At 49.5% G+C, this 19,113-nt stretch overlaps 1 protein-coding gene across 2 annotated transcripts in view; it reads left to right on the top strand.

The window, feature by feature from the left end:
- Positions 1 to 19,113, top strand: part of ASTN2 (astrotactin 2) — a 694,472-nt gene that overhangs the window by 634,031 nt on the left and 41,328 nt on the right. For both annotated transcript variants that reach the window (XM_087822856.1, XM_087822857.1), the window contains exon 20: positions 17,418 to 17,559. In XM_087822856.1, the coding sequence (XP_087678982.1) occupies positions 17,418 to 17,559 (142 nt within the window). The remainder of the gene's footprint in view (positions 1 to 17,417; positions 17,560 to 19,113) is intronic.

Genomic DNA, 19,113 nt, shown 5'->3' on the forward strand with positions numbered 1-19,113 from the left:
AAAGGCTGTGTCTGCTCTGCTGGTGTCTCTGAGGCAGGAAGTTAGCCTTCTTTTGGAAGTGACTTGCCCTAGAATTCCTGACTTTGGGTTTCCTTAGCCACTGTTCATACCTGTACTAACGCACAAGAAAAAATATCATGGGTTAGTAGAGAGATTATAGAACTGAATGGCAGATGGACCTGCGCTTCAGACTTAGCTCAGGAATTTACTAGCTGTATGACGGACATCGTTCAGCCTCAGTTTCCACATCTCTACAATGGGAGCCACCCTCCTCAGCCCCTTCTTGTCTAGGTCCTTCTCACTCCCCTAGGTGTGTTCAGGTGACTGACTACTAGCCATAGTTCCACTTCCCTTCTCTCCCGCCCAAGAAATAATATTTATATGCAAATAAGTATGAGGCACATTATTATATAACTGTTGATATCACTTGTTCTCAAAATGTGGTCCTCAGACCAGCAGCAGTGTCAATATCTGGGAACTTGTTAGAAATCTAAATTCTCCAGCCCTACCGCAGACTTGACTGAACTAGTAACCTGGGAGGTGGGGCCTAGCCACCTGTGTTTTAACAAGAGCCCCGAACTAGGTGATTCTGATGCATGATAAAACTTGAGGACCATTGGTCTAGATCAGCGATTTTCGACCAGCGGGCCTCAAGAATTTTTAAAACATGCAACACCTGACTATTTAGCCAAGGGCGCTGACCTCTGTTCCCTTAGATTGTCAAATAAAAAGATGACAGCAGCCAGCACAACAATAGCCATCCGGTATGAATGAATAAAATTATACCTTTTTTTTTTTTTGTCAGATTGGCAAAAAATATATTTTTTGGTGTGCTGCAGAATTTTAGTGATGAGTTTATGTGTGCCACAAGATGAAAAAGGTCAAAAATCACTGGTTTAGATTATCTAAGAAGCCAAGCATTCTTAAATATTTTATCTGTATTATTGTGACTAGTAACTGTAAAGTGCCATGCCAAGGCAACGGTGCCCGTGATGTGCTTATGATCAGGGCTTCCCAAAAACGTTCTCTAGCATGCAAGGGTGGGCTCACGCTCTCACACACACACACACACACACCTACCTCATAGACAGTTGACTGCTCCTGCGGAAAGGACACACTGAAAGGGAACTGGAGTTCTAGGAGCGTGAGTGGAGAAGACAATGACCATGACCATGACGGTACCACCACCGTGTGATGCCTGAACTCACCTGACATTGTGGATCCTCACAGCAGCTCCCTGGAGACTCTGCTACCATCCCTATTGTGTAGGTGAGAAAACTGAGGCCCAGAAAAGCTGTGAAACTTGCCCAGGTTTAGATGCTAATGAGGTCCCTGTGAACCAGGGTAGAACATAGAGTGGGAAGGTGGCCGAGATGGGCGTGAGCTTTAGGCAAGTGCCTGAAGACTGAGTTCTCAGAAGGACAGAAAGAACAGACAGGTACATGAGTGTGGACAAAGTACCACTGTGGGAAGGTGCCAAGATTAGGAAGAAGAGAGGAGTGACTCTGGTCTGGGAATGTATTCATTCATGCATTTATCCCTTCCTTTCTTCACTCATTTATTCTAAAATACCTTGAGTATCCACTGTGGTAGTCCCTGGGGATGTTGTGGTCCAGAGGGGAAGGATCTTTCCTAGGATCACACTTACAGCCTGCACACCTTCTCTCGTGGCCAATAATGATGGACTGTGGACGTCCATAGCATGTTCAATAGTGTTTACGTTGGTAGAAAAGTCTGGCTCGGTTCTAATTAGACTCTGCTTTGATCCTGCTCTGTGACCTCAGACACGCCACCTTCCTTTCTGTGCCTGTTTCTCTGTATGGGAAACAGAAGATTCCCTTTAATGACTTCTGAAGGCCCTGGCTGTACTTCTGGGGATACCAGGTGACAATACCCCAACTCTGCATGGGGGTGGGGACAAATTATTAAGAGCCTGGGTTGCTCTCAGTTCTGATCCCAACACTGTTACTCACCATGTGTGTGAGTTTGGACATGATCATTGACCTTGCACCTCTATTTCTCCAAGTGCAGAGTGAGCGTAGTAGTTCCACCTTCAGGCGTTTCTGTGATGATTAAAGAGATCCATGGATATAGAGCACCGAGCCCAGTGCCCGGCCTATACCGTGTGTACATTCCATGGGCCATCTTTTTCTCAACACCATCTCCCCAGATCAATCCCCGGAGTTCCTCTAAGCCCAAGAATTACTTTAATAGGTGGGAGAAATGGCATCCAGAGAGGGCAGGTGAGTCACAGAGGAAGTCAGAGCACAGCCCAAGTTCAATCCCAGCTTCCTTCCTCTCACTGACGACCTACGAGCCCGTGAGTCCCTTCCTCCCCTGCAGGACTTGGCTGTCCCCAGGAGGCAAATGGAAACCTCCAGGCAATGAAGTCAGTCATCACCTCTTTATAGGGTGGAAATTGCTCTAAAAGGGTAATCGGACTTCTCCTGCCTGGCTCTCTGGAGCCTTGTAGGTGGCAGTTGGAGCCTTGTAGGTGGCAGTCCCTTCCTACCCTCTTCCCACCTTCTGTCAACTTGATACCAGTCCCTTCCTTCCTCCCTCTGGCTGCCGGCAGCTGGACTAGAACGTGGGTGCTCTGCAGCCTGCTTGCAGCCCAGGGCCAGCGCTCTGGTTTGCGTATAGCATGGCGCTGGCAGGCCTACTCTGGGTGAGGAACACATGGGGAAATCACTCCAAACTCCTCCATCTCCTGTGGCCTCTCGCCTAAACAGCAGAATCCCAGGTAACATCCACTGCCCTGTGTCTACTTGGAGGCCAAGAGAGTGATCATTGGAAATAAATGCAGTAGGATAGAAAGAGCTTTGGATTGGAATCTGACACCTCAGCTTGCCAGTGCCTTACCAGCTGAAGGGCTTTGGAGCTGTTTCTCCTTAGGCCTCAGTTGATTCATGTGTAAAATGGGAACCCAAATGCCAGCCTGGCTAGCCTCTTAGTGTTTTGTGTGGAACTGTGAGTTAAGTCATTCAGTGCATACTTACTGAGCACCTACTATGCACCAAACACTATTCTAGAGGCTGAGGAGACAGCACTGAGCAAAACAAAATCTCTCCGATCATGCAGCCTGTGTTCCAGTGTAGATGGGGAGCGGTGATGACAAAATTATACACGTACAGTGTACGGTCAAAGGGTCATATGAGCTCAAAAAGAAGAAGAAAGTGAGCATGTGGATGGAGGTTGGGGGATGTCATTTTGATTATGGTGACCAGGGGACACCTCTCTGAGGACATGACTCCAGAGCAATTGAAGTGGGCTTAGCAAGCGGGGAGCCGAGGGGCCCTGGCTGCAGGGGCCGTGGGGCCCTGGATCGCTTACAGACCCTGGTAAGGAGTGGTGGATGTGAAATGCCATGTACACTGTACAGTTCCAGCCCAGTGTGAGCACCCTGGCCAGTAGTCACTTCTCCTTGCACTGGAAACAGCATCATTTATGCATCGAAGGCAAGCGCTGGGACAGATCATCTACATCACATCAAGCCTTTAAAACATTCAGTCAGAGTGGGGGTGCGAGCTCCCCTTTACACAAAGGACGCTGAAGCAGCAAGTCCACAGACGGGGCTTCGCCTGCTGTGGCGGCCTCCCGGCCTCGATTTTGTTTCGCCTTGCCTTTTGTTCCCAATTTCGATGACTGTCCATCTTTGTTTTCGCCCATCGGGCGGCCGGTGAGGGAGAGGTGGAAACAAGGAGGCGAGCTGGGTGCCGGGTTAAAGCCAGGCTGGAGCTGAGCTCCCATAGGGGCCCCAGAGCACAGACTTCACGAGTACCTCGTCCAGATGGCTCTTTTCATCGACAACCTCGGTGTGATTAAAGGAATGAATAGGCCGTGAGACACGGGAATGCACACAGGATGACAAGTCAGAGAGCTGCTTTCGTTCCTGGTCGGGGCTTCTTATGATGCGACTTGATCCAAATCTCTTGCCCTTGCTGGGAGCCCATGCCCTGTCCACCAGGTAGGGTCCGGCGTGTGGGGACGGTCAGCTGTGAGTATGTAGACGCTTCAGTCATCTTCAGAGGGTGACAAGGTATCTCTGACCTCTCCCCTGTCCTCGTAAAACTCAGACCGCAGCCACACAGTCTGCTGCATGACCTGGGGCCAGCACTGCCCCTCTGGGAGCCCGATGTCTTCACCTGTAAGTGTGGGACAGAGCTCAGAGTTCTCGTGAGGCCCAAACATGATAAACTCCATGAAATGCTAGGCATGGTAGCTAAGGATTGTGAAAGCCCAAATAGTGATAACCACCATCATCATGGTAGTTATTATATTAATGTGATTAGTTGAGAAAGCAAGGCGGAGGTGCAAGCAGCAGTTAGAGGTATGTCAGCGTTAGACACGAGTAAGCACCTAATGCACACGAGTCATTATTATATTCCTGTTACACTGTAAGCGAAACGAGCTCTCTCCTTAGGCCCCGTGATCCGGTTGGCGCCTCTCTCACCCGACCCCCCCGCCTCCTCTCATTGTCTCTGCCCAAACCTTGTCTGAGCTCCTGCCAGGCGGCCAGGTACGGTTACGCGTGCTTTGGGGCGCAGAGTGCTGCCGTGTCCCAGCGCTCCCCATTCCAGTCGGACACGCCACAGACGTGCATCAGTCAGCGATCAAGGGTCTTGTTCTAATAAGTCAGAACTTTGGGAGAATCCCAGATACTGGAACGAAAGTGCCCTGCAGAAGGGATGCTTTTTTGTCATCCTTGTCTCCTTGGCACAGAAATGCCGTATGGGCCAGTGGTGACTCTCCCAGCTTCGGTCTTCCCATCTGTGAAAGGGAACCCTGTCCAGATGATGCCTCAGGCTTCCCTTGGTTTTGGGCCCTTCCCAGACCTGTGGTCGTGAAATCCGTCTGTGTGACTGTGGAGATGGGGAACTGTGATACGGGCCATGACCCCTTGGAGACCCATGGGGCCCTGGAGCCTCTGCCTTACACACAGGTACCCGTGAAGTGGAGGCGCTAATCCTGCCCTGCCTGCCTCCCAGGGTTATTGTGTGGATCAAGTGAGAGAGAGTTCTTTGTAAACTCGAATGAGCTGTACAATTTAGAGGGATTACTTATGTACACACAGACACTCACATGTGAGTATTTGTGTGTGTATATATAAATATATATGTGTAATATACACACATACACACATATTATATATATATATATATATTATATATATATATATATATACATGTAAAGCTGTAAACTCGCAGGGCTAGGTATGAATTAGAAGCTTATAAACCATGTGCACTCACGCAGTGTAACCTAATGCATGTATTAAACAGTAGGAAAAACTGACCAGCCCAATTTTCCAAGTTTAAAAACCCTTTTATAGCTTTCATTGTGGATTGAAGAGAGAGCTTGTTTCCCTTTCTCTATTTAAAGGAAAATTTTAATATAAATGGGGAAGCCAGGGAGTCATTTTTCTAGAGAGTGAAAATAAAGATCTGTATGTGCGTGGGAGGGATACATGAGGGGGATTTGGATGAAAATGGTCACGAAAATTGCCCAGGTCATTTGCTCAAGGCCATTCATTTCTGGTGGAGGCCTTTTTGGCCTCTGAGCATCTCCAGAAAGTAGCCTCTGCCTGTGCAATTTAAGTGGGTCCCCCAGCCAGGCTGTGGGGGAATAAGATCTTCAGCTGTCTTGGGTTTTGGCCCAAAGCTGAAGGGAGAAGAAAGCAGCATCGACACTTTGGGCCAGGGTCTGTCTCCTCTGCCCGGGGCACTAGGTACAGCCTTGCAGCCTGGAACGAGCGGAGGCGGCACTGGCCAGCCCTCGGGAGAGCCGAGACACGTGAAGCCTTGCTGGCGGCTCAGTGGCCAGCCTCTCACTCTACAGCACCCCACTTCCCTCTCTCCTGTTTCTACTTTTGTCTTGCTATTGTCCATTCTCTTGCTGGACAATAACCTCCCTCCCTCCCTCCCTTCCAGTTCTCTCTCTCTCTTTTTTTTTTTTTTTAACATATCTTTATTGATCTCAGAGAGAGGAAAGGAGGGAAAGAGAGAGAGAGATAGAAACATCAATGATGAGAGAGTCATTGATTGGCTGCCTAGCCCGCAACCCGGGCCTGTGCCCTGACTGGGAATCAAACCCCGATCTCCTGGATCCTAGGTCGATGCTCAACCGCTGAGCCACGCCCGGCCAGGCCCTTCCAGTTCTCTTAATCTTGGTCTTCTTCTGTCTCTGTTTCTCTCTGTTTTAGTCTCTACCTGTATCTCTCTCTCTCTCTCTCTCTCTCTCTCTTTCCCTCCTTCCCTCCCTCTTTATCGAACCCTCTCCATCTCTCTATGACCCTCCCACTCCCTTTTTTCCTTTCTCTTCCCGGTCCTTTCTACTGGTGTCTATTTCTCCTTCAGTCTCTCTGACTCTGAGTATTTCCTGGCTGTAGTTCTCTCTGACTCTCCCCCGCCACCCCCATTTGGAAGTCCACCTCTCTTCGCCACCTCCCGGGTCCCACCTCTTCTCAGTGATTCACCTCAGCCTGGTGGAATGGTGTTGCTCGCACGACCAGAAAACCTGACTCATCTTTGCCAACCTTCTCTCCACCCTCCTGGAGATTCCCTGCTGTAGGCCTGGGCACAGGGATGGTCTGAGGAGGGTGTGTGTGTGTGTGTGTGTGGGCCAGCGTGCATGGGCCAGTGTGGCCTGGAAGTGGGTCAGAGCAATGGAATGGCTTCGGGATCCCATTTGAATCCTCTGTGGTGCCATGATGGGATCCTCAGGAGCTACCTTTGACGGGTTCCGGTCAGGTTTCGGTTTGAAGCTTAGTCCCATCCTAGGTGGGGAGAAAGACAAATGGGGGCTCCGTCATCTACGAAGCGATCCCAGCTACCTGCTGACCACGGGCTCCGAGGTTTCTATTTAGAAAGTGGAGGGGAGCTGTGGGCATTCCACAGTCTTGAGTCTCTGGCCTGGCCTGGTTTGGGAGGAGGGTGAGGTGCCCGATTCACAAGGATAATCCACTTTTCCTGGATCATTGAATTTCTCTGTCTACTTACCCCATAGAGGATGCTTCATGAATTGGCAGTTTTCATAATAATGGTAGTAAGAACAAAACTGCCATTTACTAGGTGTTAGCCATGGGCCAAGCCCTGTGCTAAGTCCTGAATACATTGTCAGTCAGTCCTCAGTGCGACTCCATCGGTGATGTTCAGACGGGCATTTTCACACCGATTGTGCAGATGAGGAGAGTGAGACTTGAGGGAGATTAAGTCACTTGCTTAGAAGAATCATTTGGCAAAGCCAGGACTTAAGCCCAGGACTGAGCACAGTGTTGCTGCTCACGGGATTTGATACTGGTGTCTGGGTTGGGAAATGCTTGGAGAGCTCAGCAGAGGCTAGAGCCTCATTAGCGCTGTCAGGCTGTGCTGGCCGTGTGGGCTCCGAGTCTGAAGCAGGAGGCCAGAGCCCAGGCCCAGCTGCTGGAGCGCCACACGAGGAGTCAGGAAACCTGGGCAGGCTCCAGCCCAGGTGGCTCTTCAGGGGGACACAGCCCTTTCCCGAGCTGCAGTTTTTCCTTCCATGAAATGGGAATTTGTACTTCCATCTCATCCCACCTACCTTGCTGAGCACTTACAAAGCTTAAATACGAGAAGGTGAGGGCGCACGTTATAAACTGTAAAGAGTTTTACAAGAGCAGAGGCTGTAGGGAGAGAAAGGCCATCCTCACTGTAGAGAGGATCTGGGCAGCCAGCGTGGATGCTGAGGTGAGGCGGCGGAGGTCTCGGCTGGGCAGCAACGCTGGGGCTGGGCAGAAATCAAGGAGCAATATTATTAATGAGGGAAATTTCCTGGAGCTTGGGGGTCTGGCAGGTAGATGAAGAGCCTGGAGAGGCTAAGACTGAAGAAACAAAGGGACAGGCACATAGAGAGAAAAGTCGGGAGGGTTGCAGCATTGAGTTACTTGCAAGATCAAATCAGGTACAGATGGGGGAGTGCTTAATGCACCTTCTCTCCATCACGGCCATCTGCTTGGGCAGCGATGTGAACTGAGGCACATAGAGTCTCCCAGGGAGGTGGGGGCGCAGCTCAGGTCCCAACTCTGCAGTTACTGCTTCTTCACACAAGATCTGCTGGCCTCATGGGACACATTGCTCAGGATGGTGTACAAGGAAACCCAGCCCAGCCCTGGGCTCGTGGGCTGACTTCCATCCAGAAAGGAAGTTTTCCTTGTCCCATACACCCAGGCACAGGGCTCAGATGGTGAGTAAGACAGGCCAGGTCCCTTTCCATGGGTTCTCCAAGCCCACCAGGGAGGGAGACACTAAACAGGTGATCTCAGAGCATTGCGTGAAGGACCACAGTGGTGGGAAGCAAGGGCGCTGTGGGAACCCAGCAGAAGGGCCTGACCCTTGCCGGATGGAGAGGTGGCCAAGGAAAGTTTTTAGAAAGAAATTGGGTGTGAGCAAAACTTAAGGGAAAACCCCAAGTTGTCTCAACATGTTTTCAAAGCCACCTCTCCAGGTCCCCCCCACCCCATTCATTCAGTGGATATTAATGAACAGCTACTGTGTCCCTCACACTCTGCTGCTAGACACCGGGGAGACCATGAACGTGATGGGCCACAATGGACAACCTCCTGAAGTCGTGGAGCTAACATTTTAGTCATCAAATGACAGTAAAGGGGTAAATAAACAAATAGAGTAGCTGTAGGCTGCCACTGGTGGGCGGCGTGCTCTGCTCTAGATTGGCCGGCCAGGAGGGCGCGGGGAGGCAGAACTTCAGAAGAGAAGCTGGGCTCGGGAGCTGAGAGGGGTCTGGAAGCTGCGATCGCAGGAAGCTAGTGGTATGTACGTTTCTCTGCATTTAGCTTCCCCATTCCCCTCCCTCTTTCCTCCTTTCCTGTGATGCAGAAACCCCTCCATGTCACCGGCGGGTAAGTGTCTATGCTCTACCCCCGCGAGAGGCTCTTCATTCCTGCACTTTGTGTGTCCTCGTGTGTGGTGAGGCCCTCACACTGACAGACCTCAGCACCTCGCAAAGCACGGCCTCCCCGCCCCCCTTCTGACTGCAGCGGCGCCCATCTGACATTCCCATCACCTTCCCTGGCTCTCTGCGGGTTTCCCCGAACCACCACCCCTGACGTACGCATCGCGCTTTCCAGGTTATAAAGTGCTTTTCGATTTTTATGGACTTGATTTAATTCACTCCTCCTGACCCCCTCGCCGAGGAATACTGACGTCCTCATTTGAGAGACCGGGAGACCGAGGCCCTGGAGACAGAGCAATTAGGAAGTGCGTGTTGTGAAAAAACCACAGCCCTGGCGCCGGACCAGCCTGCGTTCGGGGCCTAGCTCCGCGGCGCAGTGCTGTGTGGCCGGCAGCCTGCCCCGGCTCCCTGAGCCGCGCCGCTCTTCTCGACAAAGCGAGAGTAGCAAGCGCAGCTCTGCCAGATGACACAGTGTTTGGGCACATTCGTGGGCACAGGGGCTCCTCGGGCCCGCCGTCGGCACACACGCTGCCCTTTGCGCACAGGGGGAGACGGTGACTAACGTGTTCAGCCCGGAGAAAGCCGCAAGTGTTAAGGAACTGAGGCTCTGATGAGAAGCACATTTTGTACAATCGGTTCTTTCCCCTTCACAATAGTGTGACATTTAGGATTGATACTTTAAAAAAGGGAAAGAAAGCCCTCCGTGGGTGAGCGCTGCACCCGCCACGCTGCGGTCCTCAGAGAGTGACGGTGAGGCCGGGCCTTGGCTCCCTGGCCCTCCCTCCTCCGCCGTCCGGTCCCCAGGTCGGCTCTCTGCACACATGTTAGCAATACCTTCCCCGGCCAAATGTGTTAGCATCATTTGTCCTCGGGACGGTGGGGATGACCAGGGCTTTTAATGGCCCTAATTAATCCAGCTGTAGGAAAGGGCAGACTGTTCGCCAAGCGCCTGTTAATGCTGAGGCTAATATTATTAAAGTCTGGGTCCCTCATAAAAGCAACCATGACGATTCTGCCTCGTTCAGCTGTGAGCACCACAGGGGAGGAGGGGACTTTGTGCTGTGTCCGCAGTGGGTCATGTTTTCCCTGGTACTTACTGGTGTTCAGTAACTGCTTGTGGACTGTTTCAACAGTGAGACTAGCAGGTCTGTCCTAGACCTCAGTGAGGAAGGCACCCCATTGCTTTTTCTGTAAATTCCTTAAAGGCAGAGCGATATCGGGTCTTTGTAGCAGGCCTCGAGGGGCCATGCCACGTCCTCTTGGCCCGTGGCTACTTCAGGTGCAGCTGTGGTGGGCACTTCTGTCCACAGCCAGGCTCACCTTGTCCTGCCAGTGGCATCGAGCCCATGCTTCCAGCTTCTGCCCCACGGCCTTGTGCAAGACTGAGGGGGCTCCGTACATCCTAGAGCAAGCACGGCTAAAAAAAATAGTGTGGGGAAATTTACACTCCCAAGGAGGCTCCCAGCCTATGGTCATCAGGAATCATGGGTACATGCTTTGGATCCTCAGCTTTCAGACAAACAATTCTGGGAGACGTCCCATTCATTTCTTAGAAGGTCACAGGGGAACAGCGTCCCGATCAGTCACAGAAGCAAACATAATGATGCTCCTCTCTGTCAGTGTTTCCCCTTCCCTATACCATTCTCCCCCAGGCCTGCTTCTTGGAATCACCTCCCAGACAAACCATCTGCACCCCGAGCCCTTCTCTTAGGCTCTTCTTCCCAGGGATCGCAGACTAAGACATTTTCCTTCATGTTGTTCCCAGCCATCAGCTCAGTTTAAAGTACCCAGTAAATACATACAGTCCCTAGAAAAATATTTATGGAAAGCCTGCTGCATACAGGCACCACGGCGACCCTTCCTCTTGGGGCTTACAATGGGAGATACGAACAATATTTTAATTCACCAATATATGAGAGAACAAGATACATTTCATGAAAAGGAGTAAAAGAGGGAACCGTCCCAGAGAGTGATTGGATGAAGTTGTGTGGCTGGAGAAGGCCTGTCTGAGGAAGTGACATTTAAGCAGTGATCTGGGTAAGGAGAGGGAGTGAGCCATGCAGAGAGCTGGGAGGAGCGCTCCAGGCGCAGAGCCCCTGGGTAGGAACGTGCTTGGCATGCTAGGCGTGGGGGAAGAGGGCCAGCGTGGCAGGAGCGAGCAAGTGAGGAAGGGAACACGGGCGATGAGGTCAGCAAGCCGGGGCCACAGGAAGCAGGGCATTGGAAATGCTCGGTGACTTTTGTTCAATAATGGACTCTTTGTGTCCCTTGCCCCGGGTAGTGTTTTATGATGGGAAAGGCTCAGGTTTTAGAATCTGACAGCTTTGGATTTGAAGTCAGCCTTGTTATTTAGATGGAGTGTGACCTTGGCGACTTGCTTAAGAGCTCTGAATATATATATTTTTTTTTCATGTATAAAGTGGTAATCATAAAATCGACCTCACAGAACTTTTTTTTTAATCTTTACCCCTCACCGAGGATGTGCTTAAGAGAGAGGAAGGGAGAGAGAGAGAGAAACATTGATGTGAGAGAGATGCATCGATTGGTTGCCTCCTGACTGGGGCGGGGGATCGAACCTGCAACCGAGGTACGTGTCCTTGGCTGGAATCAAACCCGGGCGGGACCCTTCAGTCCTCGGACCAACGCGCTAACCACTGAGCCAAATGGGCTAGGGCACCTAATTCCTCATTTGTAGAAGCTCAGTGAACCTAATCCGTTGGGGCATATTGGATATTCACGGACATGGGTTGTTTCGAATGTTCAACCAAGACAATATAAGTAAAAATGCCAAACGCTTTCGATACCACACAGTGAGAACTAACTAAAACATTTTCCCCCCTCTCTCCTTCCTCCCTCCTTTCCTTCTTTTAAGATTTATGTCCTTTTGAAAAAATAAAAATAAAAAGGAAGTTCTAGGGAGTTAGGTATCATGCAATGTATCTAAATGCAGCTGAGTTTGGCCACTAAAAATTTATGAGCAAATTGATGGGACCTGAGCCGGGAGAGGAAGCAGCGTGCGGGGCACGGGCGTTGGTGCACCATCCGTGTGGCAGGGATGTGCGTGTCTTATTCATTCCTGGCCGGGGTCTCTGATGACCATCCGCTTCCCAGATGAAGAGCAGTCTCTGAGAGTTCGTCCCTTCATCCCTAGATAATATAGTTCAAAAGTGGCGGTCCTGGCTCCAAAACCAGGTCTCTTCTGGCCCCAAATACACGCCCTTTGCCCTGTTGCACCATCAAAACACCACCATGGATTGGAAGGAGAGAATCCACTCCGGCGGGTAGGGTGAGGCCCTCCAAGAAGCATTCTGTCACTGACAAGGTCTCAGAATGAATTTCTACATTTGCCCAAGTCAAAGAAAGGCAGGGAAACCCCGCGCCCGCTCCTCCCTGGGCACCCAGGGAAGAGCCGCTGCAGGCTAGAGAGAGGCCAGCCCAGGGCAGCCTCAGAGTGCCCTTGGCGTTTCCTGAAAAGAGTGTAGCGTCCTGAGCTGGGGCCTTCCTCCCCACCTGGGCTAAATAACTCACTGCTCCCACCCCTTCCATCTTGGAATTTCTCTGCTGCTTTTCTCCCAACCTGGTTTCAATTTGCTCTTGTGGCCAGCTTTGACTGTGACCTCCATTGGAGGCAGAGGGTGAGGGGCGAAAGAGAGGGAGAGGGAGCCGCGAGGAGCAAGAGGGTTGAGGGAGTGATGAAAGGAGCAGGAGAGAGAATGGAGGCAGGGGGTGGGGCCTCCCGAAAAAAACGGCTCTGTGCTCTGTTGGGTTGGTTTGGAAGCTTCCCTAGAATGGCGATCGACCCTTTCTGTGGATCGTAATGTGAGCAAGGCTGGAGCCTGAGTGGAGAAAGAAATGTGTGGGGGTCTGGCCCGAGCCCACTCGGGTTACAGCCCCAGAAGAGCCATAATGGGGAACAGGCACATTCCTGTACGGCGACTCCCAGCTCCCTATCTGTTTTCAAGGGAAGGGAAACAGAAAAAGAATGTCAGAGTCTTGGACAGGCATGGGTGAGGCTGTGGTGGCAGCAGCCGGGGCCTAGGAGGCTCGGCCATAACGGTGTAGCAGGGAGGAGGGACAGAGGTGGCCCAGGCAGTGTCCTCGTGGAAGGGACACGGATCTCAGAGGCCAAGAGCTCGTTACTCTGGACTCTGCCTGGAGTGGATGCAGAGCCCAGGGCAGGGGGTGGGGTGCAACATTCCTGGACTCCTGTATTTCTATCAGGGAAGGTGGCAGGGGTTTAGGATTCAAACATTTCCAGCAATACAACTTTTCAGCCAAGCTTTTTATTTTTTAAGTGTTTTCTCCCAACCTAAATAAAACAGGGGCCATCAGTATATAAAATAGATTGAAGTGGAATTAATCTGGTTGAAGGTCGGTATGGGTGTAGAGGAGACAGACTTAGCTCCCTCCCCCCACATTTGCCATTCCTCTGACCCCCAGAGTTCTAGATATTCTAATTTGCAAACCACTGGTAGACTATGTTGCCTATTGGAAAGCAGCTGAACTCCTTCTCTCTCTCCTGGGATTTTTATCTTTCTCAGAGTTTGCAAGTTTAAGAAGATAGCAGGGTGAAACTATGTGCCTAGCCCAGTGCCTGGCCTATAGTAAACACCCAGGAGATGTGGCTTGCATTCAAGTTGAATAAAGTTGGTTAGAAATTGAGGAGCAAAGGGCTCGTGGGTCAGCTCTGGAAGCCCTTAAGTTCTAGGCGATGTTGTCTCATAGGTTGGCTGCTGTATCTGATAGGAGAGCAAGTCTTCCTCCCACACTGTGTACGGCCATGGGCTGCCACTTTCCTTCTCTGGGCTTCAGTTTTGTCACCTGGAGAGGGAGCGGGTTGCATAAAAAATAATCCCTAGGAGTCCTCATCTCTCTCCTGGATTATGACAACAATAGTTAACAAAAACAATAATGGTAGTTGAAATATTTTCGGGCTCTTGCAGTAGGCCAGACATTGTGCTAATTGATTTCTAACAATATACATGGTAGTTTATATGATATTCACAACCATACTGCAGGGTAGTATGGTTTTTACATGTGAGGAGATAGAACCTGTCCAAGGCAAGCCGTAGGTGGGGGTGGACCAGGATCTAATCTTAGGCAGAGTCGATTCGGAGCCCAGCCTCTTACGCACTGCGCTATATTACCGGTCATTCCGTTGTGCGGCTGCCCGCTGGGGAAGATGTTATATTGTGGAACCACAGTGCATGTGTTGAATTGCACTGAAATGCATTTGTGCATAGAGAAGCCCCAGGCCTCTCTTATCCCCCCTCCGCTAAGTGAGGAGGGACAGCGAGGGCTTGCCTCGTTCACCTGTCTCCATCTAGGTTGCATTTAAACCTTCTCGAACAGAGTGCCAAGAAAAGCAATATTACAATTTACTTTATGGGCCTGTTCTCGTATTTAACAACCCTTCCTGTTGTCAGATTACAAGCTGTAGAAGGTCAGGGACCATTTCTTTTATTGTTTCATTCCCCAAGCCCATAAGAGCTAAGAGAGTGGAATGAATTCAATGGCAAATTGAACAGAATTGAGAAAGCTCACTCTCTAACACTGTCTGTTTTAAACTTTCTCTAGGAGGCAGCACAGTATAAAAGAAAAGGTATGGCTTTGCAGTTAGGAGGGTAAGGGTTCGAATCTCAGCCCTGTCCCTTCCTAAATTTGTAGGCGTGGCCTCAGCTTTACAATGAGCTCCTAAAATCTAACTCATTAGGACTGACTACTGTGAGGATGAAATAGAAAAGAAGAAAAGCTGCTACTAAATGTCAGTTTTCTTCTTTCACATTCTTTTCATTTGAAGGCCCTTCAGTATAGATGGTCCCAAGTAGAACTGGAACCTCGCTGTCCTTAGAATGCCCTTCGTGTGACTGTTTACATAGTCCATGTTATCCATTTTCTTCATTTGAACTGAACCTGTAAACCGAAGGACTGTGTGCCAGTATTTATGGGGCTTTTGTCCATGGTCTAAATTGTCCTGAAATGCATGGAAATATCTGGAAAGCTATGCCCATTTGAAGATGAATGTCAACCATCTTTTGGCTGGAAGACAATTAATAGTACAGGCCACAGCAAACTGAATTCCCTCGCGAAGGGCCAGCTTTTTCAATGGCTATCTGGAAACAAATTGAAAAGTACACAGACATGGATCCAAGCTCAAAGAAAACAAATGGAAGCAGCCAGACGTGGAATCCTGAGAAACAAAGCCCTCACTGCATTCGGTGAATAATCCCAGGCCCTGCACCCCCCCCCCCGGGGTTTTCATTTTTTCATTTTCACCCCATGTGTTGCTCTGCTGTGGTACCTATTGGAAGAGACACATTCATGGTTTATGATTTCACTATGAAAGAAGCTGACAGAAGAGGCCTACAGAAGAAATAGGGGACAGGGGATGCGAAAACCTGTAATAGAAAAAATGGGTTTCATTTACCTGTATTTTCTAGCAAGACCTCTCGTTCTGGGCAAAGAGTTTCTTCCTAGACTCAGCTTTTTTCTTTCTAGACTCCAAACTCATAAAAGAGTGATGGGTCCCTTGTCACAGAAAGGAAAACTTAGACTTTAAGAGGCTAAGGGATTGGCAATAAATGGTGGAAATAGAATTCAGTCCCAAGTCTGCCTGGCGATAGCGGCTGAACTTGCCTGTCACGGGCAGCCTGATCCAGACCCGCGCTCTGGCGTCTACGGATCAAGGCTGTGGACTGTAGGTAGCCTTTTAAAAAGTGGAAAACAAAAAACACTCCCCATCAGATCTGTTATACTGGACCACAGGGACCAGCACGTTATCAAACCGTCGTTCACCTGAATCCCAGGCCCACCCAGACACTTCGGTGAGACGAGCGTTACACGGTTCACGCGTGAGGCGAGAGTGGCCTTTCCTCTGAAACACTAACAGGAAGCGATCTGCGTGTTCTGCCCGCCCGGTTCCCTGGGACAGAAGTGCCACTTGACTTCTCTGGGTCTCACTCTTCCCAGACACTGTTCCACAATGGTTCCGTTAAACTGGATTGTCCTTCAGCCCCAGCCGAGAAGAGAGAGTTGAGCGGATGTCCCCCCCTTGTTATTACTGAGCGTATGAGGCAGCAGGGAGTGCGAGGCCCTCTGGCGGGGCAGGAAGGTGAACAAGGGCTCCGCAGTGGGGAGGCCTCAGACCGTTTCATCCTGCGTGGTATAAAATACCGCACGTGCCCACTTTGCTCCAAAATCGTCCACTTTTAGAATTGGAAGGGAACACAGACGCCATTTGGTCTGGCTCATTCACTTCACCTATTTTTAAGTAAATTTTATTGATTTTCCCCCCTTGTTACGAAAGCAATACATGTTCATTGTAGATAATTTGAGAAAATAGAGATAAGCAAAACTAAGAGCGAAACAGTAACCATTGTCTCAGTCTCCAGACACAGCAACTAGCATGCATTTGCTGTGTTTTTGCCTCCTCTTTCTCAATAGGTACACATGTAAAATTTCCACCCCAAAGTAGATTATTCTGTAATAGCGCAACCTGCTTATAAACTTAATATGCCATGAATATCCTTTCATGTAACTCATACCATTCCACAGTATTACTTGTAGGGGCTATAAAATATTCCATTGCATCATTGAACTCTAATTGATATTGCTGTTTCTATGTTGTTGGACGTTTAATTTCTAAATTCCTGCTCGTTTCAATAGTGCTGCAATGCTTATCCTCAGAACTTAATCTTTGTGCACAGCTATAGTTTTATTTTATTTTTCAAAAACCCTAATAGTGATTCCAGCACCTCCAATTTATAGAGGAGAAAACGACAGCTCAGAGATGGGAATTCGGTTGCCCAAAGCTATGCAGCAGATTCTTAACAAAGTGAAGTGACCTCGGGTTTCCAAATGTTCACTCATTCTTTCTAGTGTTCATCGAATCTTCCGCATTACTCCTATTTCTAGTAAATGTCAGCTGCTTTCTAACATGTGATGGCCAGGTGACTTAGAAATCATGGTGTCCGGGGCATGTGTTCTTCCACTGTCCCTTTCTGTCCCATATCCTTCATCACTAATCAGTCACTGAATTCTTACCTCCTTAGCTGGACCAGGCCTCTGTCCATCACTACACGGCACTCCATAAATCTAGTGCCAGGTGACATGAAACCTATCTTACATTGTTAGTCCAGCTCCTTCTCTATACAGGACAGGAACTGCAATTCTGAAAAGGAAGGGACTTACAGAGAACACTGTCCCCCTGCAGCCTTTTCGTGCGTCTTTATTACACATCAGTTGAGCTCAGTTGAGCCTTGGTACCCTATTATAAAGGTAGGTATTAGTATCCCCACTTTACAGTTGAGAAAGTTCAGGCATAAGTTTAAACAAAGAGTCATAGGACTGTGTACTAACCTGTGGCATTTTCATACCCTGTGCTAATTCTCCTGACAATGGTATGCAGACATTTGATGGGATTGGACGACAGTAAGAATGTCCACTCACCAAGGCCTGAGCCGGGGAGCTCATTTTTCTCTGTCTCCCTCCAGGAGAATTCCTGAGTTTTGCCGATGACTTACTCTCTGGCCTGGGCACATCTTGTGTAGCAGCTGGTCGAAGCCATGGAGAGGTCCCTGAAGTCAGTATCTACTCCGTCATCTTCAAGTGTCTGGAGCCCGACGGCCTCTACAAGTAAGACATGCTGGGTGCATGGGGAGTGTGAAGCAGGCAGGACGGTTTTAAGCCTGGAGGCCAAGGCATGGATCACCTGCACAGGCCAGCCAGGTGCCTTGTAGGCCAGCCTGTGTGTGCACCTTGAGGCGCTAAGGTGTAGAAGGGGCCATTGGAGAAGCGTGGCCATAGTGAGTCACAAAAGCATACATGGCTGGTGCTGAAGGGCCCAGGGAGGCCAGAAACTCAAAACATGCCTCCTGCAGATGAAGAATCTGTAGGCCAAAGAGGGAAGGTGACAAGTTAGCAAGGAGGGCTCTGGCCAGTGTCCCTGCCTGTGTTCTTTTCTCAATTTCATGATATCTCCTTGAAAAATATTATTTTAGCGTATCTGAAGTGTGTGCTCTATATATATGCTCTGTATACGTAAACACGCAGTGTGTATATACACATATACACTTATTTACATATATGTAGATATGTTTATGCATGTATATACATATGAATTTTTAGTAATAGATCCCACCAGTTCCTTAGAAATGACAGCATTATCACTCCTTCATAGAGTATGAGTCCCTGCATCCAGACTTCTGGAGATGGGAAGGGGCATCATTCTGAGACTCGTGTGTAACCTCAGAGGGAAAAGATGCTTGCTTTCTGTTCCCCATCTCAGTGATTGTTGCCACATCTGGGCGCTGCCATCATGTTATAGAGTTCTAGAAACCAGTTTTCTTCATGTGCCCTAATTATGAAACCGCAGACCACCTCTCTTACCAACCTAGAAACTGTAGTTGTTAACAGGGTGAGCATCATTATCGCAAGGATTACAATTCTTCGGCTCATCATTTTTTTCTTTTATTTACTCAGTGATTCATTCATGTATCCAGCTACCCAGTCAATCATCTATCGCTCCATCCATCCCTCCTTGCCTTCTTTGTTTCATCCGTCTGTCCGCCCATCTATTTATTCATCCATTTTATGCTCCATCATTCATTCATTTGGTCATCAGTTCTTTTATTCATTTGCATTTTTGATGACTCATCCATTACTGGCTTATTCAGCAGATATATTTTGAAGGTTTCTGATGGCTGGCCTCTGGTCCCTCTGTCCCTTGCTAAGGGCATGGACTGGAGGCAGATAGACCTGGGTTCAAATCTCCGCCCTGCTCTTTATCAGCTGTGTGAGCTTCTCAACCTTCCAAGCCTCCACTTCCTCCTCCATGACAAGGCGGGTCACACGATGGCCAGCTCACTGGGACCCCAGGAGGATTTGATGAGACGGTGCACAAAAGCCCTGCACTTGGCGATGAGCTCCCAGTGGGAGCATAGGTGTTAGCTGTTATCACTACTGCTCTCGTTGCCCTTGTTGGTGGTAAAAATTAATTTCAACTCCCTCCCCCGCCTTCTGCAGTTGCTGGGAGAGATAGCACTTAGCAGAGGGGAGCAGAGCCCCGGCAGGGGGTTCCTATAACTGAGACACAAGTAGTAGCCCTGTCTCCGTGACACTGCGGGGACTTGACTTTAGCTAGGCTGGAATCCTGCGGGCCCAGCAGTGAAAGAAAGCAGTGAAATGTTT

Source organism: Miniopterus natalensis, chromosome 12 (assembly GCF_054644295.1).
Source record: "Miniopterus natalensis isolate mMinNat1 chromosome 12, mMinNat1.hap1, whole genome shotgun sequence".
Taxonomy (NCBI): domain Eukaryota; kingdom Metazoa; phylum Chordata; class Mammalia; order Chiroptera; family Miniopteridae; genus Miniopterus; species Miniopterus natalensis.